The 25,457-nt window shown below is 47.4% G+C and overlaps 1 protein-coding gene across 1 annotated transcript; it reads left to right on the top strand.

Moving 5' to 3' along the window:
• Positions 1-25,224, top strand: LOC149344761 (uncharacterized). Its single transcript, XM_089542666.1, has 4 exons — positions 1-297; positions 3,605-3,792; positions 19,272-19,426; positions 25,093-25,224. The coding sequence occupies exons 1-4, from the start codon at positions 228-230 to the stop codon at positions 25,193-25,195; spliced, it is 516 nt and encodes a 171-aa protein (XP_089398792.1). The 5' UTR covers positions 1-227; the 3' UTR covers positions 25,196-25,224.
• The last annotated feature ends 233 nt before the right edge of the window (positions 25,225-25,457 follow it).

The raw sequence follows: 25,457 nt of genomic DNA, 5'->3' as shown, positions 1-25,457 counted from the left end.
CGTCGCCATTGGGTTTCCCAAGTTCCTTCACTATCGCGGGCGCAGCCGCTGAGATTCGACAGCTTCTCGCAGCTGCAACAAAGAAATCAGCGTCCTTGTCTTCGTTTGACAAAGCTTTCTCATCCGTTTCACATCTACGGAGCGTGTATCGGCACCCTCTTCCATCGCTTCTTGCAAACTGATTATCCACACTCCGAGCAGTCGGGAGAACTCTACAACGGCCAGCGATGGAGCCACGCATCCTCGGCGCTCTCCTGCTACTCAGCCTCCACGTCTTGCACAGCCGGGCAGATCGAGGTAAGCTCGTTTACCCGACCTCCCCTTAAAAAAAACTTTTAGGCAGTCTATAGAGTGTCTATAGACTTCTGTCTATAAAGTCTATAGACTGTCTATAGACAAAAGTCTATAGGCAATACAAATGCCCGAGGCAGTCTATAGACAATCTGTAGATTTATGGCCATACACTTTTAGTAGACTTTTGTCTATACACAGTCAATAGACTATGAATAGACAAAAAGCTATATCTATAGGAAGTCAATAGAGCCAATAAGAAGTCTATAGACCATTTTTATAAGAGATCCTTCAATAAAACGGAGAGTTCAGCTAGTTGGTACATGTTTCTTGGAAAAAACAGCGCTAAACGAAAGGACAACGTTGTCCTTTCGTTTAGCGCTGTTTTTTCCAAGAAATATAAGAGATCCCAATAGCGTGCTCGTCGCTTGCGTCGTTTGGTGGGCCCTGCGGCGAGGCTTGGAGAGTGCTTCTTAGGCGCCGCGTAACGACGAATTGACAGGGACGTCCGAACAGGGCTGCAGTCACGGGATCGGGGTCTGTTCAGCGCCAGCACCCTTTGTCCGGTAATCCGCGGTGGCATCCTCGGTTTCGCGTCCGTCCACCGCTGTAATCTGGCTGTCCGGGCAACGCATGCAGCAGCGAGTGCTATGATTTCCTGATGACGGTGCCCAGCTGTGAAAGCCTTTTCGCGAGATGCTCTGTCGATGAACGTGCAAGAACGTGGGAGGGAATCCCCACACTCGCAATCTCAGGACGTCAGTCCAGTTTGTGCTGTTCAAGCTTTGCTAAGCGCCAGGGTGTCCTTTGCTCTTCGGCAAAGGTTTTGACATTGGAAGGTTTTGACATTGAATATATGCCAACCGTTTGTATTGCTTCGTGAGCATAATCGATTGCTCCAAACTGGTTAAAAGATCAAGTGTTCGGAACATAGCAATCAGTGGTAAAAATGCCTGAAACCTATTCAACATACAAGGTGGCTTCCTCGAGCAAGACGCTAAACAAAGCGTTCCAAGTTAAACAGAACGACAAGAGTCGCAAAACAAGGGGACATTGCGAAGTAACATTTTATTACCTGCAAAATATATCGCGTTTACAAAATCAACGCGCAAATAATAGCGTGCAAGATGAAACATAAATGCAAGAACACAACGAAAATTTTCATAAAGCGCGTCCCATACTACTCAGGTTTATTGCCTTCTCGATTAGCAAATGTTATACACTTTTCTGTTTCTTAAACTGTACAGACGACACGCTGTCACACGTTCGTCCTGAATTGCTTGTGAGCTTGATAATTTGCGCATCCCTTTTTTCCCGGGGGTGCCAGTTTTTTTTTGTTGCTGTCGGAGTGCCTGCCAGACTTTTTAATGATGGTTGCTTTCTTCTGGTCAAACGGTGGCACCGTGTGTGTGTCGCTCGAAACAGTTGGGTTCACGAACGGTCAGTGCAGCCGCGGCGGGTCCGAGTTGTCAGAGCCACTGAGTTTCTCAAGACTGCTTGTAGGGGAAAGAAGCTCTGTGCTAGCGCATCCGCTTGGACAGGCCATGGAACGCCATGGAAGTTGAGGTTTCATAATCGGCTTGGTTAGGCAGAAAACATGGATTCGATGGAAACAGCATCACTTCAGTTCTAGAGGAACACCTCAATGAAACGCTTGGCTAATTAAAAACAAGCCGAATTCCAAACATTCGTTTTAGTTAAATTCATTAGTGAGAAATGTTCTAGCACGGTATAGCGGCTAAGATGCGACGAACAAACCACTAGGCGCAGCAAGGATTGACCACCAGGATGCATGTGCACGACACAGCTCCAGCCAAGCCAAATACGAAGTGTCCAATTTCCGGAGCGGATGAAGCGCTCTTCGAGAGAGCCACATAGACGGTGGCGTCTCTATGTCTCTGCAATAATCATGGTCCGTATTATGTAGTCGGGAAAGCGTGCGCCCTCAATAAATCATCGCTTGAGGGGACGTGCTTCCGGTGAGCGGTGATCTTCTGGCCACGATGGTCGGGGGTGAGACCTGCAACGACAATCTCTGACCATGTGGCTACGCCAGCACGAGTGAAAGCAGCACATGCAGACCCACTGTCACTGTCACCCAGACCCACTGTCACCCAGTGTCACTAAAGTGTGCATTAAAATTCTCTTCTGGTAAAAGATTTTGTGGGAAGAAACGCATATGTGCGGCTCTAGAAATGTGCTTCCAACTTAGTATAGTACATTAAAGGGCAAAGCTTTGCAGATGGCGGAAAACGTTTTAAATGCCACCCAAGTTCATTGGCTGCTATGTCCCTGCTTTTAAATTTATTCAAGGCGCGCTTAGTTGTCTGCCGTGCTGTTGCTTAAGCCGATAGGTTGATTTCCGGATTCAGTTACGGGCACTGCGTAACAAAACAGTTGTCAGGTTGACAAGGGGCGGTCAACATGCTTAAGCGCTAGTTGATGTGCACGCATAAATGAATGCAGAGTGTAGATGGAAACAAAACATTCCTCAGCGTCAGTGTGGAACCCACCACCCCACAAATCCTTAAACAAAGAAGAGGCTGTCACATGGAGACAACTTCAAACGGGTCATATCCAAATCTAAACAAACTAAGTAAAATTCTTAGAAGAGTTTCAAATTGGGCTAGTTGGTGGTTGTTATTCTCGTGCATTGTTGCGCTTACGAAGGAACTGGGACACTGTTTTTGTTTTTGTCTTCACAATGCCTATATATACATGCACTCAGAAATAAACTTGCAGTTGATAGTTTGCGCACATCTGTTCTGTGTCGTCCCTGATTGTGTCCCAGTTCCTTCGTAAGCGCAACAATGCACGAGAATAAGTAAAATTCACCCCACACTTTACGCACACAATTGTCCTGGTGCCATGAAAAACCTACACTGTATCACATAACATGGGCATGTCAAAACGTCGACGTCGTCCCAGTTACACCAAATCCAAGTGCGGAGCAATGGGAGGGTCTGCTCTCCAGCGATTGCCGCGATGACCAGACCGGTCTGGTACGGCGAGCTCAGCTGGCGGCAGCATCCAGCGGAGCCCTGGAATAGGGGCAACCGACCGTTGCGGATGAACTCATCTGACCGCATAAAAGCACTTGCGCTAGAGCTAAATAAAGTTATCCTATCCTATCAGCGTCAGCTCCTTCCCCGTGCACCTCTGCACCAGCTCATGAACCTCGTCTTCAGGTCAGGTTGTGACCCGAAAGTTTCTTTGATGCAATTAAAAGACGATGCCAGTCGCAGCTGTTGCCAATTCTAGATCTAAACGCCCACCTTACCGACGCGAACTGGCGGGTTTCCCTCTCATGCAGAAAGTGAAGCACCGGTGCAGCGGGACGTTCGGACTGTTTCCGATGAGCCCCTCGGCTCAGGAATGGCCGCCAGTTTGGCCGTCATCTTGGCACTCATACAGGCGTCGCTCACCTCCGGGGTTCCCGACAGCCCGGGGCCGCAGCGGGATGGCGGCGGTGGCGGAGGTCTGCTGTCGCTGAGCAACCGGGTGAGAGGCTTTTGCTCTGTTTCTGCAACGAATAATCGCTGCACTGGTGAAAGGTCTCGCGGGGAAACTGTAAGAAAGTAGCTGGGCTTTATAATATCTGAATAACGCGCTCTCGTATTGTATGTAGACGTGTCGCATTGTCCTGCTGAGCGTGTTCTGCGTAACGGCATCCACTTCCCAGCTCGAGTTGATAGATGTCATCATTGGCCGTCGTCATCTCCATCAGTAGCAGCCGCAACCTAACTACATTCACCGCAAGACGACCATCATATTCCACCAGTTAACGTTGTCCTGCGGCCGCTCCACAAACTTGCTGATATCATCCGCCCATTTGACTTTCTACCGTGCCCTTGCTGCGTTTTTCCTTTCTTGGAATCCACTCCTTTACTTCCATATCTCCTCTCAGCTCTAAACGCCCAGCCCATGTCTGTTTCCTGTTTTCCATGCAAATCACTCGTCTTGGTTCCTTAACCAACTCCACTTGCCTCCTGACTGGCCTCCTTCCTTCGCAAATTTATAACGTGCGTAGTTCAATGTGTCGTCCACAATTTAATTCAGAGGCTTTCCGGTAGCCTCCAAGCTTGCGCCCTACGGGTGATTATTTGAAAATTAAAACTGCTTTATAATTTGCCATACCGCCGGTGACGAAAGATGAATTAAATTAAGAAAGCCTTGCATTGAGTAAAGCTGAAATTTGGGCGAGTTGGTAAGTATTCATCTTATGGGGAACAGCGCAAAAAAGCCTTCGTTGCGCTGTTCCCCATAAGATGAAAGCCTTGCATGAAAAGTCTTGCAAATCTGTACTTATGAATTCCTCCTGTGAGTATAGGAGAGGAGGAGCAGCGGAGAGAAAGCCCCTTGCATCCTGCTCAGTTTTTGGCCTATCAATTCTCATGTGAAGGTTCACGCTCGTTGTGTAGTCTCAATGGATGTTTCCCAGGGTCCTTAAATATCTTCCACGTACTCACACAGCGCTTGCTTGGCTGCGGACGTTTGAATTCAACTGTAATTTTTAAAGACATGGGAACGACTTACAACCTGCGAATTTCTGTACCGAATGATTGTGTCACGACCATATAGTAGCAGTTTGAAGGTCCACCTGGTCGTTTGTTTGACTGGTGTTGTTGGTTGCTGTGATTCTACGCAACAGCAAGCGAGAAGAAGAAAAACAAAAAAGAACCTCAAGGTTTAAATGTTCTTTACTGCTAGAAATTTTCATCTTTAGAAGAGGGATTTTTTTTTTTCAGTTGCAACCATAAGTATTCCCTATTTTTGGTCAAATGTTTACGGGAATCCCCCAAGGTGGAGTAAATTTGTAATAAAGGAGTAAATACTCATTGACATCCACCCGAGCGCAGCCGGGTGGATGCCAAGTTTCCGAAAAAGCTGTATAGCTTCCCGTTGTAGCCGTATGGCCGCGCTCGGGTGGATGCCAATGAGTAATTACTCCTTTATTACAAATCTACTCCACCTTAGGGGATTCCCTTAAACATTTGACCAACACAGTTCCCACTTCGAGTGATTGATCAATTCGCTCTCGCCCTACCCTAAGCTTGCCGTCCCGGTTAGCTCAATTGGTAGAGCGACTGCTCCGGTGAAGCGGTGGTCCCGGGTTCGAACCCCGGACCAGGACGAATTTTTCTTAAACTACGAAGTTTATAAGAAAGCTGTATAGCTTTCCGTTGTAGCCGTATGGCAGCGCTCGGGTGGATGCCAATGAGTAATTACTCCTTTATTGCATTCCCTACTTTTAGCGATGGAAATAAACCCCAGGGCTTGGGTGGCATACTCTGCCCCGCAAAGGGAATGCGCTAGAAGACAGCTTGCCCCTTTTTTTGCTCCTTTCGTGTTCAGAGTGCAGATAAGGCACAGAGAGCACCTGTGGTGATCTCGAAAATCGTAGAGGCAACTGCCTGGTGCTGCAATCTTGCCAGAGAAATCAGGTCGCTTCTCCCACGAGAAAAAGGAACACGATAAGGGCGCGTGTCGGCGGCCTGTGACATGGACAAACGAATATTAAGATGCTCACTCCAATATCCCACGTTAAAAGGGTCTGAGATACGGAATTTTGAGGCTATAAGAAGCTTGTTATGGGATTCCGATGTATGTAATGGCAGCCACGGCCAAATTTGTGACGCAACAAACGCGTAAAATGTATATTATTTAAGCTACAAAGGGTCCTAAAGTAAACTTTCTCACGATCGAGACACGTCGATAGCTAGTGACGTCTAACATTAGTAAAGATATCAGTGAGTATTAGTGACACAACAGCCCCAGTAACATGGCGCACAGAGTTTGTTTAGAACACGTTCTGGGCGTGTTTCGGGCTGAACACGAGATATCTAGGGATAACCTTTGGTTAATAATGGCCTGGATCTAAGCATGTGCAGTTTAACTCAAGGGTTTCGTCGCCTTCCTGGTAGCAACGATTTTGTGAGCTGCGGAACACGCAGTTCGGTCGTTCTAGACAGGTGTTATGCCCCCCTACTATGAACGGCGACGCGCGGCGCTACGTCGGCAACTCGTCGGTCGGTAAGCTGATCGCCGTCACTGACGCACCAGCCAGCACCAGCACTAGCGTCCGAGGGGAGCCTTTACGTCGATGAGACGACGGCCTCATTAGTTGCTCTGGTCTGTACCTCATCCGCATTAAGGCGTCAGCCTTTAATGCCTCATCGTTGTCGACAGAAGGTTGTCAGCAGAGGTGTTACGCTTTTTCTAGACAGACCAGAAAAAAATCTCTGTGCACGATGGGATTCCAACCAACATCCTTCCGTTCTGCAGCCGAGCGTGCTAATGGCTACGCTACTTGCTGCCAACGCACATGGAGTTCTCCTTGTCTAGAACGCTGGAGAGTGTTTGCAGAGAGGCGTCGAATCAGACGGATGCTTCCCAAACGCTCTGCAGTGTCTCCGGCATTTAAGGTTGACAAACAATTGTGCACTTAACATCTTAACCACACATCAGTGACACAAGCAGCAACACCACGCTAAAGGCTTTCTCCTCACCGCACTTTAGGCCAACAAAGTACCCCCCCCCCCCCCCTCCCCCTTGAATTTTTTATTGTGACTGCATTTCAAATGTTCACCTTTTGACACTCATCAACGGTACGAGTAGGCTAAGCTAGTCCACGGGGTTCAAATGTGCTATGTCAGCGATTGTGGAGTGCGAGTCCACTAGTTTTAGCGAATACGAATGGTCATCGAGCATAGCTTTGAAAATAGTGACATCAAGTGTCACTGTTGTTGGCATAAACAGCGATGATTGCTTACACCATAGGACGCTCATATATGCCAATGATAGGCTGTATGACCCAGTCTGCCGACCAAAGCTGCAGGCGCCCGGCTGCAGTCGTCATCCTCTCTCGTGGACACCGAACTAAGCCATTTTATTTATAGACAATGGGATCCGAGCATACTTCTAGATAATGCAATATAAAGCCGACTGTTGGACACATCGGAAAAAGCATTTACCAACTAGACCTGCGCGGTGTCAACAATCTCTCTACGAAACATTCCCCAGGCTGGCGGTCGCATTAATCGGCGATCCTTACGGAGTTACCGCACTGCGGAAACAATGAAATGCACAACCGAAGAAAAAGAGCGCAGGCCGAACGAACGCGTAATAGGAGATATTCAAAATTCCCTAAGGGCGCTTTCCACAAAACTATGTTACCAAAGACATTATGGCCGACTTCTGTATTAAAAAAAAATAAAAACTTCGTGCCCTGCAGGACAGGCGCTAAGAGTACGGATAGAATGTAAGAAAAGTATTTGGGAAGAATCAAATAAAAAAAAACTAGTCCTTCTTGCTTTGTTTCGGCTGGAAACGCATGGTCAGCCATCTTGTCTTGTGCGACATTGTTATACGGGACAGCGCTCTTGAGGAATTTTGTATATCCCCATTGCTCTCAGTATAGAGATGCAGATGTGCGCAAACAAAAATAGCGCCGAGACGCAATCGTCGTCATGGCCACATTCCTGAGGGAGTTACGACGGTAAATGCTGAATCCAGTGACAAGCAGCAGATATCGATATTGGTAGCAGATATCGACATCTGCTGACAAGCAGCAGATATCGTAATCAGCAGCCACGGGACTCATAGCAGTCCCGCAGCAAGTGAAGACAGAGACGGGTATTGGTCGGTACGAACAGCGAGACATCGTGTCGCTGTAATGTGACCGGGGGATCGGCCGACTGACGCTTGTCGGCTACGAGGAACCGACACGGCCGTCCGCCGAGCATCGGCGTAGTCTGGCAAAGCGGAATACGACGCAGAAACCCCGTTGGCATAGGTGGTGTGGCGACTGATATCGGCCCAAGCTATGGATTTGGTTTCAGAATTCAATGTCGTCCCTCGGTCGCTTCACTTTTCTCAACATAGTGGCATTTCGAAAGGTGCTGGTGTGCACAGCGTTTCCACGAGGGCAGAAAACGCAGCATGTAACAACGTTTGGAGCTCACGTGAGCAGGATGGCTGCTCATCCCCGGGTGTGACATCGTAGCACACCCCGGCGCTCTGAAGGCGAAGCAAAACTCGCTCAGTGTAAATAATGCAAAAATAAATTATTTATCGCGCATATATGAATCGCGGAGCTTGTATCACACGCCCTCTGGCAATACGCAACGTTTCAAACAAGGAACACGCCGACCAAAACTTTGCTGTCTCTACCACTTTAAAGAAGTATCGAGATGATGCTTGAAGGAAAGAAAAAAATGCCAACTTAAAAACTGAAAAGGTCTCAGTAGGGCTCAGTGCCGCGCGTAATAGGGTTTCAGGCGCATGGCACGTGCCATTTCTAGGTGCGCCCGGCGTCGCTGTTAAGCTGACGCTCAATGATGAGCGACTAAAGGTCACCTAGGAGAAAAATGAGTTTGTGCGGGCCGATAAAACGGGGCAAAAATTTTTCATTGAGTCCGCGCGATGAATGGTCATTCAGACCCAAACTTCGTCGGTCACTCGGCTTGTTCTCCACTTGATACTTAGTAGAGCAGAACGTTGGGCAGAACGTTGGGCCACATACGGGAAGGAGAGACGCACACACACACGAGCGCAATCTTGCCGCGAGCGCAAACTTGCACATTTGCAAGATTGCGCACGTGTGTGTGTGCGTGTCTCTCCCTCCCGTGTTGTGTTATTCTGCGCAAGTTTTCCTGAATATTCCACTTGACGTAGGCGTAGATCCCAGCGTCGTCGAGGTTGCCTTCATCGGTAGCATTCAGCAGCGTGGCATCGAGCGTGTTCGTAGGCTCCCCGTAGTGGACGAGACTGAACAGCGCCATCTGGATGATGTTGTAAGCGAGGATGACGTAAAGCAGGGTGACGCGTCAAATCTTGTGTTCGGCGTCGACATGGCGTGCATGTCGATGACCGTTTTGTTTGCGTGTTTCATTACGGTTAGTTTGGGGTGGTGCACAATCGTTTTTTGGTGGCAGGATTGCTTCGGTAAAGTCGGCAGCAAACGCAGTTTATCTATCAATTCAATTTCAATTCAATTCAATTTATTTATTTTACATGGAAAGAGGAACTGAGGCAAAAGGCTGACTTGCCTGACGAAGGCCTCAGCACCCGTACACAGTTGGCAATGCAGTGGCAAAAAATAAAACATTTGAAAAAATCTTACATTTAATGCAAGTTAGGAAAAAAGACGACGCGTATGCAGGTTATAACACAATAATGCACAAGCAACAATTTGCAACACACAGTTTTTTACGTAAAGTTCACAGAACAGGACACAACCAAGATTTACTCATCAGAATACATAATTATCAAACAAAGTAGCAAGATTCATAGAATGCACACAGGAACTGTACGGAAATCTCGAGTGAAGTATTATGGAAATTGAATGTTGCTGCCTATTAAGGAATTTTTAAGGTTCTTATTGGACTACGATGTGGAAGAATTGAAGTCAAGAGGTGGCGGTAAAATATTTATGGCTGTAGGAACTTGGTAGCGTACTGTCTGTTTACCGTAATTGGACCGGATTTTAGGAACCAGTTTTCTTTGCTTTCGGAAGTGGTACGTTGTGGAAGATATGTCAGGAATTAATGGTAGCGTATAGTCGGTTTTTGTGGATATATTGAAATAGTCGGAAGAAGTATATCTGAACTGCCTTCAGAATGCTGTGTTTGATGAATAGTGACATTGATGGGAGGTTTTGTGGTCGGCCGTGATATCCTTTATTGCTCTCAGTGCTTTCTTTTGTATCGTAATTAATTTTTCGTAATTACCGGAAGTTGTAGTACCCCAGACGAGAATGCAGTAACAAATTTTAGAGTAAAAAAGTGCATAATATATAGATATAGTAGATCCCATTACAAATTTGGGGGCACCATGGCAAAGAAAGAAGGAAGTGATGAATTTGGCAACTTTTGCAGCGCTTTCACTGGGGCGTAAGGGTCCAGTAGTCAGTTGCTGCTATTATCCGCTTTTTACCGGATGCCGACATGGGAAAGGGGCCAAGTAGATCCATGTCAATATTTTAGAGTAAAAAAGTGCATAATATATAGATATAGTAGATCCCATTACAAATTTGGGGGCACCATGGCAAAGAAAGAAGGAAGTGATGAATTTGGCAACTTTTGCAGCGCTTTCACTGGGGCGTAAGGGTCCAGTAGTCAGTTGCTGCTATTATCCGCTTTTTACCGGATGCCGACATGGGAAAGGGGCCAAGTAGATCCATGTCAATATTTTAGAGTAAAAAAGTGCATAATATATAGATATAGTAGATCCCATTACAAATTTGGGGGCACCATGGCAAAGAAAGAAGGAAGTGATGAATTTGGCAACTTTTGCAGCGCTTTCACTGGGGCGTAAGGGTCCAGTAGTCAGTTGCTGCTATTATCCGCTTTTTACCGGATGCCGACATGGGAAAGGGGCCAAGTAGATCCATGCCAATATTTTAGAGTAAAAAAGTGCATAATATATAGATATAGTAGATCCCATTACAAATTTGGGGGCACCATGGCAAAGAAAGAAGGAAGTGATGAATTTGGCAATTTTTGCAGCGCTTTCACTGGGGCGTAAGGGTCCAGTAGTCAGTTGCTGCTATTATCCGCTTTTTACCGGATGCCGACATGGGAAAGGGGCCAAGTAGATCCATGCCAATATTTTAGAGTAAAAAAGTGCATAATATATAGATATAGTAGATCCCATTACAAATTTGGGGGCACCATGGCAAAGAAAGAAGGAAGTGATGAATTTGGCAACTTTTGCAGCGCTTTCACTGGGGCGTAAGGGTCCAGTAGTCAGTTGCTGCTATTATCCGCTTTTTACCGGATGCCGACATGGGAAAGGGGCCAAGTAGATCCATGCCAATATTTTAGAGTAAAAAAGTGCATAATATATAGATATAGTAGATCCCATTACAAATTTGGGGGCACCATGGCAAAGAAAGAAGGAAGTGATGAATTTGGCAACTTTTGCAGCGCTTTCACTGGGGCGTAAGGGTCCAGTAGTCAGTTGCTGCTATTATCCGCTTTTTACCGGATGCCGACATGGGAAAGGGGCCAAGTAGATCCATGCCAATCTGTTGCAAAGGTCTCGTTGGCGGTTGAATCCAGTTTTTGCTCGAGTGATCTGCGCATGCGCAAAACTATAGCGGCGCGCAGTGAAACGATCCGGATGGCGTTGCTTCGCGCCACTCCCACAGGAAACGCACGCGAAGCAACCAAAACGGCATCGCCGCTGCCAAGTATTCGCGGGCACTTAGTAGTGACCAACAAATGACTGTCCCTGGGCGCTTCGAGATGAGCTGAGCTGCAGAAAAAGCGCGCACGCGAGTTCGTTGTTCAAGCAAGGCAACGCTAAGTAAGCGGCGGCGGCAGTGTAGGGACATGGATGGTGGGCTTCTCCGGGCACTTCGGCCGACAGCCATCCCCTCTCACTGCGCCTTGCACACAGCCGCGCTCACACGGCTGATCCGGCTTCCGTGAATGTTGTGCTACTTTGTATATCTGCATCTTGCTTTCTTACTGCGCTGGCGAAGAAGCCGTCTTATCAGGTGATTAAGCCTCAGAGCGCAAATAAACTAATATAAAACATTTTACTTCCGCTAGTGGGTTTCAAACCAGAGACGGCGCGAACAGATACGCTTTTCTGGCCACTGCATTAGACCACCGCGCCGTCGCCGCTATGCGAGTAGGTATGTTAACCGCAGCCCAACATCCCGCGTGCTAAACTGAAAACTATCCCTCGCAGTTATTTGCACACCGCCGTCTTCGACAACCTCCATCCGTGCGCAGTGGATTCAAAAGCTGAAACTGAAGTGCAAAAAAAGGAAGCGAAGCGCATGCGCACCGAATTCTCATTTGGACCAAGTTTTTGGCAAGCGAGAGGGTCGTGTTGTCTGGAGGTTAATTAACGGGAGAGCCACAGTTGAGGAGTGGCAAAATACACAGAGGGAAATATTCCATTTCGCCTTGCAGAGGAGGGGTTGGAAAGTCCACGACTCAGAGAGAAACCCAGATATAACGGAAGGCTTCCTCATTACTGAATAAGCGAATTCGATAGATTGCATGCTTTCGCATTTCCTCCGCATCAATAAAATCGATCGCCCTAAATTTAACCCCGGTAGCACAATCAGCAATATTAACGAAGGCACTCCAAGTTAAGCAAAGTGACTGTGATAGCGAACCTATACGTCGCACATAGTCTAACGAAATAAATATTTTTTTTTGACGACCCGCTTCGCAATCACATTTTGCAAACAGATCATGAATTAGCTGTGGGATTACTTAGAGAAACTACGAAGTGATATTTTCAGAGCCCAAGCAATTAAAGCAAGTGAACGATAGGTACTCCATCACACGTCACCTCACCGCAAGAATAACTGGGCTTTAAAACCGAAGATATCGGCGATTAAAACTGACCCCCTTCCTTTCCTCTCTCAACTCATACACGCCGATACACGGGACAAAAATAAACGAAGCAGCTTGGACGGCGCCCCGCCCACAAAACGTCATCGGTTGACGATTGATTTACTGACTTCCGGTTATGGCACTCGTTTCCCCCTGCGTGGGTGATCGCCTCCCTGGTCTTCTCGCGGATGCTTCGGTCTCCTCTTTCTCGTTGTCGGCAGTAACGGGTCAGGGGCGGACGCTGAAGACGCGGTGGATGGCTCCGGAGCCACCGACAGAAAGATGCGACAGGACACATCGGAACCATGCGCGCGAAGGCATTGCCCGCCACTCCCGAGAGGTTGGGCAGCAACACGAACAGATGATTGGTTTGCTTTGGCTTATTGTGGTTTTACGTCCCAAAGCGACTCAGGCTATGAGGGACACCGTAGTGAAGGTTTGGTTTGGTTTGGTTTATGGGGTTTAACGTCCCAAAGTGACTAAGGCTATGAGAGACGCCGTAGTGGAGGGCTTCGGCAGTTTCTACCACTTGGGCTTCTTTAGCGTGCACTGACATGGCACAGTACACGGGCCTGTAGAATTTCGCCTCCATCGAAATTCAGCAGCCGCGGCCGGGATCGAACCCGCCTCTTTCGGGTCAGGAGCCGAGCGCCGTAACCTCTGAGCTACCGCGGCACGAACAGATGACTTTCGCGACTTGCGACGTGGTGGCTGCAGTGAATGACAGCGTCTTGTTGCCTGCTGATCACTATGACATCAGCATACTAGTGACTCTTATAAATATAGTCCTAAAAACCATCACTACGAGCACACCAGTTGGCGCGGGAATTAAAAAAAAAACGGTTCTTAAAAATATAATAAGAAGTAGCCGGCTCGATTCCAAGAAACTTATACTTAGTACCGATGCTCAAAAACATTAATTCTGCAAACTTATTTACCAACAATCTTCGAATGCATTTCCTCTCTTTAAGGCCAAAAGTTTGTAAAACAAGAAAGGTTTCTTTGATAATGAAGTTAGGGCCCGGGGATGAAATTTGCATGCTGGTATAAACTTTTTTTGACGTGTGAGTTCGGTTTTTTTCTATAGGTACAGTAGTTGAATTTCTGTTCGCTATGAAATGTATAATGAACACCTTTCTTGTACACACAGTCTTTCTAGTGCTTATTTAGTATTTTAAAACAGCTTTCGTAGAAAGCGGAAATCTAGATGAAATAACTTTATCCGCATCTTCTACATCAACAAAAAAATTAAAAGTAGCTGTACTTTCCCCTGTGTGCCAGTCTTTTGTTACAAAACTCTAATGAAGACATGGTAAAATTAGTTAAATCAGCAAAATTCGCCCTCATGCTCAACAAGGAACATCTGCGAAAAATTTATTTGCGAGCAAAGCAGAGCAAGAGAAAAAAATCGTGCGCGCAAAAATAAAAAAAAAATGCCAAAAACTCCAATTACAAGAAAATGAATTAAAAGTTTATGTGCATGTCAGATCCAAAATTATCACCTAAATCATATGAAACTTGGTGTTAATATCGTTCAAAACGTTGACCATTAGACCATGAGACGAGACTTCTCCTGCTGCGTTAGTTTCATCCCCGCGGTTCTTGCAAACAGAGACCTCAGTAAGGGCTCGCTTCACTTGTCTGCGGCGATGCCACTTGGCTTCAACTGTGGGACTCGCAGAGATTTTTCTGGTCGCTTTCAAAGCTGAGCCTGACGAATTGCTTGAAGGGAGGACTCCCAGTTCTTCCAGCAGTTCCTCGAAGCTGGAGTCCCCCTGTTGAACCACAACACTGCAATGGTGGTGGCCGTCTCCAGTGCAGGTCGGCAAGAAAAGCGATTATTGGGCCGCAATACCCAAATCTTGCTGTTAAGGGACCCAGCAGCGTGTTGAATCGTTGCAAACAGCGAGCGAGCAGTTTGGCGTCCGTCAAGCGTTTGTATACCGGCCGCGCTCCTTTTGCTTGCGGTTTGGCCAGGAAGGGGGCGCCACCATGACTCTTTCCCAGCAGGGCAAAGCTTGTGGCTGCTTGCTTCATTGCTTGAGCACGAGTGAAAATACGACGCCCAGATTCCGCAGAACATTGCTATTACGCTGTCTCTGTTGCTGGTTATGGCTATCTGGCAATAGTTTCTGGATGGCCTTGCCACTAAGCTTCTGTTCATGCGGCAGCGGCGTCTTTAGTTTCCTCAGCGCAGTGCCAAGGTGTTTGGTGACGTGTTTTGAGCGGTCCTCTTTGGTCACTGCCTCCGATCAATAAACTTCCGCTTCACACACTGCACTACACGTCGTGCTGCCACCATAGCTAAGAAATGTGGTGAACTGCATCTGCGTGTCGTATGACTGCGTCCTGCTCCAGATGTGTGCCGCTGCTTCTGTTTCCAAGCCATATGCACTGTGCACTCCGCATTTTTATCGCGCACAGGAAAATGGAACGCCTGCCATCATGTTCCTCGTCAAAAACTTTGTGGCTACTACAGCCTTGACAGCACTTGTTTGACAGCCCTTTGATAACGCTTAGACAAGTCTATGCTCAGAATTGGCAGCGGCAACGTCATTGTGTCTCTTGTGCCTGCGCTTCTTCCAGGTCCCCTCAGACATGACAGCAGCGTCAGTTTGCAGTGCATTTACTCGCCTCGCTGCTACAAAGGTTGTCGTAGGCTACTTTGAAGGCAGCGATGTGCATCTTCTTCGCTATGATGTTGAATATCTTGTGGTTGCCGGGCATATGCTCCATTCTCAGACCTGAGCGTCAGGACAGAAGCGAAGCCCTTGCTTTGCTTACGACCTCTGCAACAGCGAGTTTGCACTTGTCCCGCTCACGAGTCGGGTCAGTGCTTCAACTTCGCAGATAACGACGCTTGCGCTGCTTTTGCCGTCGGCAATCTTGAAACTGCCAGCTTTTTCTTCGACGCGCCCAGACGTCCTCATCGGTGTCCTTGACTGTGCAGTGCTGGAAGGCGTGCTGCCATTCTGCTGCGTAGGGGGCTTGCTGCGTCCGCCCTGTTCGTGGCACTCATTAGCTTCTGTTCGAGCTCTCCCCCCCCCCCCCCAGCCTGGCTGTTGCGGACATTTCTTTTCCGCTTCTTCTCGTCGTTCACCGCGGGAATATTCGGATAACAACAATAACAACAAAAAACGCTGGTTAGTCCTGAGAGTTGACGCGATGAAAGCGGGCACTGCTGAGCTGACTTTTTGAAGCGAAAAGCTTCACTACGAGGGTCGGAGCCGAGCTTCGCGTGAGCCGTGAGCCGGTGCACAGATTCGCCAGCTCTGCGCATGCGCGAAACCGAGTGACGTCACGCGCAGCGCAGGTAGCCGCCAACTCCGCCACCTGACCTTTCGCCGCAGCCGCGCGCTACTGCGCATGTGCACCGCCGCTACTGCTGCGCGCGCTACTCCTCCTCGCCACCGTTTGCCCTTTCGTTGCAGCCGCGTGTTTACCACAGTTGCTACGCATGCAGAAGGAGGGCTATATAAAGCGCTTGCCTACGCCCTTATCGTGACGCTCCCAGTGCATTGTGCGCCAACTGCGACAGCCATGACGTCAAACAAAGCACTACTGCAGCTTTTCGCTTGTATCTCCAGGCTTAACCAGAGATAAGCCACTGCCATTTTTTTTTTGCGCTGAAGGCCCGAAGGCTTCTAACTGAAAGATAACCAAGTCCAGCCGATTCTGGTCTCCATACCCTGTACGCAAACGCAAGCTGACTTTATCAGGGGGCCATCCGGCCGCGCTGTCAGAGCGGCGGCCCTGCGCCACAACGTCCTTGAGATCGTCCAGCCACTTCTCGGGGTGAGTAGAAATAGGGGGTTGAGACAAGAGCAAGTGCAAAGATAGAGTGATTTGTGCACGTCATGTTTCTAGGTCAGCCGATTCACTAAAAGGGCATTTGCGATCTTATTAGGACGGCATTTTTCGGTAGTATCAGGCGACATCATTTGAGATGGTCTCATAGGAGGAAGAAGCGCATGATGTGTTAGAAACAGCCGCCTTCTTGCGCTTGCGAGAGCACGCCGAAGGACTCCAGACAGCGACATGCCACGCAGCTGCCGCGTGACACTTCTAACGCTTTCGTGCGCACTCGTAGGCACTTCTTGTCCGCGTGCCGCTGGCGCGCTGATTAGCTGATGCGGGTCACGTGACTTCGCGCTGCCATATGCCTTCCAAGCACGCGGACAGAATACATGCCTTCTGCGGGAGTTCCTTTTTTTTTCGGTCTATTCGTGGAAGCGCAAAGGCGTGAAATTCCAAGGCATCATGCCTGGCTGCTGTGCCTTTGGGTACAGCAGCAGGTTTGAGTCAGGAAAAGCATTTTTCTGCATTCCTGAAGGAAAAAAATGATCAGCAAAGGCGGGAAAAATTTGTGCCATGAAAGAACACCCGCTTGCGCGAGGTAAGCTGGTTACACATTCTGTTTGTTTAGCCGCAAAATAAGGGCAGGAAATACGTGATGTGTTCACACGTGTTTAAATTTCAAACCTGTTTACATTTCAAAGCAGTATGGTGCACGCGCGCGGGAACACGCCGCGTCCTTTTTGCTTGTGGTATTTTGCGAAACCCACAAATTAAGAGAACTATGTAGGCAACCGGTAACAGATCTGTCTTTATACAGTTAGGCAAAAATACATACAGTGCGCACGCTCGTGATTCGTGTGCGCACGAGTGTGCAGCCGCTCTTCTTCATTGTTGGCTTTTTATTGTGAATGTGGATATACCTGAAATTTACCTGTACATTTTATGGGTTTAAAGGTTCATCGGGGTTCAACGACCAGAAGCGACACATTTTAAATATTATTACATGATTATTAAATAATATTATTAAGATGGTTGCCGTTGTTGCGAGTGGCAAAATTCGAGATCACCGCGGTAACCCGCACTGGAGCAATGCGAAAGGAATGATGCCTCCACATTTCAAGTCGATTGTTTTATGCGAAGCATACTTTAGCTACCACTTCAGCCCTTCACCGTGGTTATGCGCCTCCAAATCACGTGATACATGACGTCACACCACGTGACACGATGACGTCACGACAGTGGAGAAACGGGGGCCCACCTCGCGCCGTCGCTGTGGTTGTGCGCCTCCAAATCACGTGATACATGACGTCACACCACGTGACACGATGACGTCATGACAGTGGAGAAACGGGGGCCCACCTCGCGCCGTTGCTGTGGTTGTGCGCCTCCAAATTACGCGACACGATGATGCTTCGCATTCTCCAGGCTTAACCAAGTTAAGCCTCAGCCATTTTTTAATTGGTTCCTTAATTGCCCACTTAATTCACAAATTAATCATTTTGATTACATTTACTTGAAAAATAATTCGCATTAATTCATAATAATTCCTTTACGTCATCCTTATTTCGGCTTAATGTACCATTAATTCACATCTAAATTACAGTAATTCACCTTAATTCAGAATTAATTCACCGTTATTCACAATTAGCCTTAATTTACTCTCAACAATTCCTATTTTAATTTCGATTAACTGGTCATTTTCTCTCATTTCATCTCAGTATGCATTTCGGAGTTGCAAATTTGGCGCCAGCGTTGGCTCCGCCCACACTTCCGGTCACGTGGACGCACACTAACAGCATTTCAAAATTTGGCGCCACTTTAGCTCCGGCCACGCCCACGTTCTGAAAATTTCTGGCTCTAATTAATTAACTATTCATCCGATTCCGAATTTTTCTTTTTGCCCAGCATCCTCACATCATCCTCTTTCAATTACAACTATTCGTTTGACGCTACCTATCGTGAGTTGCCCATAACTGCTGCCGACACATTTTGCGGACACGACCCCGCCGACGACACAGCCTAGTAGTGCTTTCGCATTAATAAAGCTCGCTCCGTCCTCACTCTCACAGTAGTTAACTACCGCAGCTGCCCTGCTGTTATCGTCCAATTTCCCCAGGCGTTCTTCATATAATATTTTGCTCCGAGCTTTTTGTGCTTTGAACGATGGCGGCCGCTTCCAGATGGCTGCGCCGTCTGGGAGTGGCCGATAAAAGCTTTTCTCATAAATCGTCATTTTCTTCTGAAAAGCGCGTTTTTCTTTTCTCTCTAAATTTATGGCTTGGTCTGCTGTATGTATGGGTCTTTGTTAGCGATCCTGTTTCACCCATTTTGTTGCCAAGTGGTTGTGCGTTTATCAGCAATCTCGAATTTTGCAATCTGCACGTAGCTTACGGTATTGACCGCGAGAGGGGTGGCAGTCCGTAAACAACCGAATTTTGGCCACCTCGGACTGCCGATTTTTGTTACATGGACCCTGAGGTGACATTTCTACATTCACACACACTATATGGATATGCACAGCTACACCCAAACACTTAGAGCCGCCCGACGCGGCGCTGGAGCAGTGGGAAGGGACGCTTTCCACCGGCACCCTGGGTGAACAGGAGGCGCTAGTCCTGGGAGGGGGAAAGTTAAGGACGCTTGCCGACGTTTAGACAAGAGGACTTATCCTCTGAAGCGAAGACTAAAGAAAACAACCTGGAAATTGCACGGAGATTTCAGTGCATTCCAAAGTAAACTACGAGTAAACAGTATTGCAGCGCTGCAAGATTATTGATTGATTGGTTGATTGATTAGGTGGCCGCCTTGTATTCACTGTCGCAGGTGGGCCTGAAAGGCGTCAACAGGCTGATCACGCAGATGAGCGACAACGATCGTCTCAACGCCCTGCAGGAGACGCGGCGGGTGTACTGCGGACGCATGGCCGCCTGCCAGCACGGGCAGCGGATGGCGTCGGACATGGGTCGACAGCAGGCCGAGTGAGTCCGCATGCCACCCCCACAGAACTCTTAAACGAGCCCTTCGGGTGCGGCAGTACTCGTGCGGGAATACCACGTGCGGGTTGCTTTGCGTGAAGCAAATCTTTCGGGGCCTGTAACGCTGGCTAGATGTGTGGCGACCGGCACGGTACAAAGCGCAGTTCCGGGCGCCTCCGCTTCGTGACAACACATCTGTCGCTGCTGTTCTCCGCCCGGCGCCCTGGTGCGGATCGTCTACTTGCCGCGGCCGCATTTGGCGTGTCGCTCACCTCAGTTTTTGGCTCACAACGTTACTTTCTATGTTGACTATCTCTGGGCGCTAGCGCTGAAGCAGGTGTTCACTATTTGGCAATCAAGCGCTAAAGCTAAGAGACAGCAGCTGCTTTATTAATGTGAAAGCATTTTTTTGTTCATCAGTGGCATTCGTCTGACAAGACAGATCCATAGCCAACCTAACACTAGCCACATAACAATCCATGCATTCACTAGTCGGTAATTAAAAATAAAATAGAAAACAAAACCAAATTTAAAATAAAAAGAACGAAAAATGAAAAAGAAGGAGATAACGAAACGAAACGTTAATACACACCTGAAAGAAAAATAAAAATTAAAAATAATGAACTTAAACAAAATAATGGCCAAAAAAGAAAAAAAAGGAGCAAGAAAGAAGACTGGGAAAAGCTCCGCTCTTAAGCAGATTTAAGTGCAATCCTGTAATTTGTTTTTGTTTCTGTCAGCTTTAGCGCAGTGCAAGTTGAATGCTCCTCTCTTGATGCGTTCACAGGCGCAATCCTGAGTAAAAAACAAAATGTTTTGTAATCTGCTTTGAGCTTGTTCTTGTGCCCCGTATTCACCTTTTACACCCCTGACACATTTTTTTCCCGGTCACAATCGAACTCTGTATGAAGAACCGCGCGAATTTTGTCACCTAAACCTTAAACATAGTGCAAGCAAACCTTAAAGATAGTGCAGGAAATATGGAGACAGTTGGCTTGTACAGAATATTTGAGAAGTCACAAGCATCGAGAGCCCTGAAGTACCTGCGTTACTACAGTGATGGTTATTCCAAGAGCTATGCCACTGTAAGGGCATGTACGGAGATAACGCCAAGAAACTTGAATGCATTGGGCATGTCCAGAAGCGTGTTGGCTGCCGCCTGAGAAAACTCAAGAAAGCAGTGTGTGAACTTGGTGTCAAAAAGCTAACTGATGCCTTTATTGACCACCTGAAAAACTGCTATGGGATCGTCGAGCTAACCTGGGAAACCTTTCGGCAATGAAACATGCCACCCTAAGCAGTCTCTTTCCCTGCAGCTCCACTGACGAGCAGCCGAGGCACGGCCTGCTCCCGCCTAGTCTGAACAGCTGGCACGGGTGCAAAAGGGTTGAAGCATTTGACCAAGAGAAATGTGTGCACATAGGAGGCCTTCTAAAGGCCGTGTTGAACAGAGTGGAAGCTGCGTACAGTAATCTGCCCTAAGAAGAACTTCCATCGAAGTGCTTGTATGGCAAAACACAAAATGGAAATGAGTGTTTCAATGGACTTATATTGCAGTATATTGCATGATAGGTGTAACGTTAAGAGATCGGAAGAGGGCGGAGTGGGTGAGGGAACAAACGCGGGTTAATGACATCCTAGTGTAAATCAAGAGGAAGAAATGGGCTTGGGCAGGGCATGTAATGCGAAGGCAAGATAACCGCTGGTCCTTAAGGGTAACGAAGTGGATTCCAAGAGAAAGTAAACGTAGCAGGGGACGGCAGAAAGTTAGGTGGGCGGATGAGATTAAGAAGTTTGCGGGAATACAGTGGCGACAACTAGCAAAGGACAGGGTTAATTGGAGAGACATGGGAGAGGCCTTTGCCCTGCAGTGGGTGTAGTCAGGCTGATGATGATGATGATATTGCTGTGGGCCTCAAGGAGGTGTGGAAGTCATGCCTACAATACTGTTTGCCTTGTATGATGCTGTGGCACACTTCAGGTAATGGCAGTGTAATACCCTGGATATCCTGAGAAAGGCTGGCATTGAGAGAGAGAGTGCTACACGACAAGAGCTTGCATTACCAGGGACCACCAGCGAACGCAGAAGGCTCTACGCATATCAACGAGACAAAATGGGCTAGGAAGAAACAATGGGCAGCCACACGAACAAAAGGAGATCTACAGCACTTCAAGAGGGCTCAGCAATCCGTGCCTCGGAACACCTCTTGTAAACAGTCGATGAATAGCATGGCGAGTTAGTGTCTCCTTGCCTGACACGCTTCCTTATTGGAATTTCATTGCTGACTTTATGGAGAACTATGGTAGCTGTGCTGTCGTTACAGATATCTCAGTATTTTCACATGACTCATCTACACACTGATTCCGCAATGCCTGCATGGCAGCTGAGGTTTCCACTGAGTCAAACGCTTTCTCGTAATCGATGAAGGCTATATAAAAGGGTTGGTTATATTGTGCGCATTTCTCTACACCCTGACTGATACTGTGAATATGGTCTATTGTCGAGTATCGTTTACGAAAGCCTGTCTGATCATTTGGTTGATTGAAGTCTAAGGTTGTCCTGATCCCATTAGCCATTAACTTCTTGTAGGCAACGGACAGTAAGCTTGTAGCTTGTAAGCAACGGACAGTAGGCAACGGACGCCTCTTTTCTTATGAACTACGTAATGTTAGCGCTTTTACAAGCTTCTGGTACGGTCGAGGTCATAAGGCACTGTGTATATATAGGGTGCCTAGTTTTTCTAGCGCAATCTCCCCTCCGTTCTTCATCAAATCTGCTGTTATTTGATCCTCACCAACTGCTTTCCACTTTTCCATTGCTCCTAAGATTCTCTTTACTTCCTCTTTCGTTGCTGGTGAGAGGTCCCATTGCTGTGCGCCATTGTCCTTCTCATTAACATGCTGATTACATTCACTACTGCATAGATTTCTATCGAAATGTTCGGCGAGTTTAACCATCTTATCGATGTTGATAATGACATTGCCGTCTTTGTCTCTTAACGCATACATATGATATTTTTTTATACTGTGAGTCTCGTCAGGGACTGTGCCATGAAGGGCTCTGAATGGTACATACAACAAATGAATACAAGAACTTAAACAAAAATATACGGCAAAAATAGTAACAGAATTGGTTGGAGAATTCAAGAACTAGGTCAACTTTGAGGTCGAAATAATAGGCTACAAACATGGTGACACGGATAACAAAAAAGAAAATCGGCTGCAATCAGTGCAGTAATTTCAGTCAAGGTGCAGTCAGCACTGTAAAATAACAGGTCAGAAAAAGGAAGTGTGGAAAATTAGAATAATTACTGCGAAACAATTAAGCGACCTATAACCAAGGCAGTATCGTTATACTGGACTATTCTTATAGTTTCCTCTTCACCGCTTTTTGGATGCCTCCGCTCTTTAGAGCATGCTTGATTCTTTCCATAATAAACATCGTTATGTCGGCTAACTTACGCTTATTTGTTAGCTTTGATAGCTCCGCCAGTTCTTTCCTCTCTGTAAGGTTTTATACACTTTCATGCTTTGGCGTTTCTTAAGCAGGATTTTTTACTTCTGAGATAGCGTGCCTGTATCTTGTCGAACCTACTTCTACTGCGCACACCAATATGGTAGCTGTGAGATTATCGTTCATTCTAGCTGTGAGATTATCGTTCATTCTTTCAACATTAAGATCGTCTTCCTCAGTAAGAGGCGAATATCTGTTCTGCAGCCACATCATGAATTACTCTGCATTCCCTCTTACCGCTAACTCGTTAATAGGCTTCCGCTTCACTAATTTCGTCCCTTTCTTACCTTACCATTCTGTGGTCGCTACAACGCACCTTTCCGAGGACCTCCAAATCCTGCACGATACCAAAGGTAGAGCATAATATGAAGTCTATTTCATTTTAGCCTCTCCACTGGGGCTCTTCCATGTCCACTTAATGTTCTTTTGTTTCTGGAAGAGGGTATTCATGATTTGTAAATTATTTCTCTCTGCGAACTCTACTAATAACTCTCCTCTGATATTCCTGAAGTCTATCCCGTAGTCACCTACCGCCTGGTCTCCGGCCTGCTTCTTGCCTATCTTCGCATTGAAGTCGCCCATTAGTACAGTGTACTGTGATTGTACTTTGTTCGTTGCCGATTCCATTTCTTCATGGAAGCTTTCAACGATCTTGTCATCATGGCTTGATGTAGGGGCGTAGGCCTGCACCACCTACAGCATGTACCTGTTATTAAGTCTAATTACGATAGCTGCCACCTTCTCGTTTATAGTCTTCAGCTCCACTACGTTGCCAGCTTTGTCCTTATTGATGAGGAATTCCACACCTAGTTCTCGCCTGTCCGCTAATCCATGATAGCAGTGTACGTGCCCGCCCTTTAGTACTGTGTGCGCTTCATCTGTCCTCCTACCTCAACAAGATTATGACATCCCATTTATTAGCCCCTAGTTCCTCGAACAGCACTGCCAGACTAGCGTGACTGGATCACGTTCTACGTTAAACGTTGCCAGGTTCAGTTTCCAACCTGCCGCACGTATATTGTTTATGAAGTGCCGTTTTCGTGCGGCGCCTGATACGCTGGGCAAACGGGGCGATGCATAAATGATCGTCTCAAAGAGCAAGCATTGTCCCTACAGCAACCTGGCGATCCCCTACAAAAACCTGCCAAGGGTGTTTACCGCTTTTGATCGGCCTGTCTTCCTCAGGCATTACTCCGGTGCACGGACAAGAAAAACCTCGGAAGCCTGTGCTATCGCGCGCGGGGCTCATCATCTCTCAGCAAAACTTTTGTTTCCCGGTCCCGCCACGAGTTGGTGTATCTTAATTCCTGAATGACGAGTGCTGGTGGCTTTTTTATGTTTTATATATTTTTTTTCTTCTGCGTCGGCGCAAGTCTTCTTCACATGTGTCTAGGCTCTCGCGCAATCAATGCATTCGGTTGCTAGTCAACGCTCGTGTGTTTCTCTTCTCTTTTGTCCCGTTTTTTTTTTTTTTTTGGGGGGGGGGGCTTGGTTCCTTGATAATGTTGAGTGACTAATTCGCCCAACAGCTTACCCTACTCCAGCGCAGGCATTGCATGGCTACTTTATGCAATAAACACCATGTTGGAAACCAAATGCGCTGAAGGCCGAGCAAGTGGCCTACGGCATTGGCAAACGAAGCTGCTGTGTTTGTGCCGGCAGCGCGGTTTCGAATCCGGCTTGGGCTACATGCCGATCGGACAAAAACGTTTGGTGGTTCCTGGATAAGCTTGGCTTCATGCTTTAGGACAGGTTGACCGCAATTCTGGGACGATGATCACCTGAATCTGCCAAGAATGGAGGGACTAACGACAAAGCTTAATATGGTTACCGGACCTAGCTTAATGCTGGTATATTATAACTCTATGCAAAGGCCGCTGGCATCTGCACGGCCTTACCTCTCGAAAGCTCTACATGGCCACATACATAACTTAGCCCCTATGAAGTGCGAAAGCCGCTGTCAGCGAATCCGGCAAGTGCAAGAGAAATGGAGTCGGATGATGAATCTAAATTATTGTACGCCCTTGCTGGCCAGTTTCATTGAGAGTAGGGCGACTTTCAGGTTGTTTCAGGTAGTTCAAGTTGATCTGTAAGCTTACTTGAATAGGGGAGATGTTTCGCTACTGCATATTTTGCTGTGTTATGTTCCCCCCAGAATGGCTGTGGACAGAAACATGGAGTACCTGGACTCCGCCATGATGGGCATCCGAGGACACGACTGCCGCAACATGTACCGCGGCTGCATGGACTTCCAGTGACGCTGCATCTGCGACACTCGGCGAACAGCCTGCACGCTGGAAATAAAACTCTGCCTGCCAGACATTTCCTGCACTGTGGGGCTTCTAGATGACCACTTTCAATCTTCGTCATCATGTCTTGTTCTGCACCGCGTGGAACAGTACCCGTTGATGTCTCGCCACCCTTCTAAGTAAAAAATTCGCTGGACAGTTACGAGCACGTATTTCTAGTACTTGAGCGTTAGTGTGAACAAAAAAAGCGGGGCCTGGGGACACTGGCGTC

This window comes from Amblyomma mixtum, chromosome 5 (assembly GCF_055824585.1).
Source record: "Amblyomma mixtum isolate Tamu chromosome 5, ASM5582458v1, whole genome shotgun sequence".
In the NCBI taxonomy this organism is placed as follows: domain Eukaryota; kingdom Metazoa; phylum Arthropoda; class Arachnida; order Ixodida; family Ixodidae; genus Amblyomma; species Amblyomma mixtum.
Note: the sequence above shows the minus strand (reverse complement) of the source record. Positions and strands in the feature narration are given on the sequence as shown.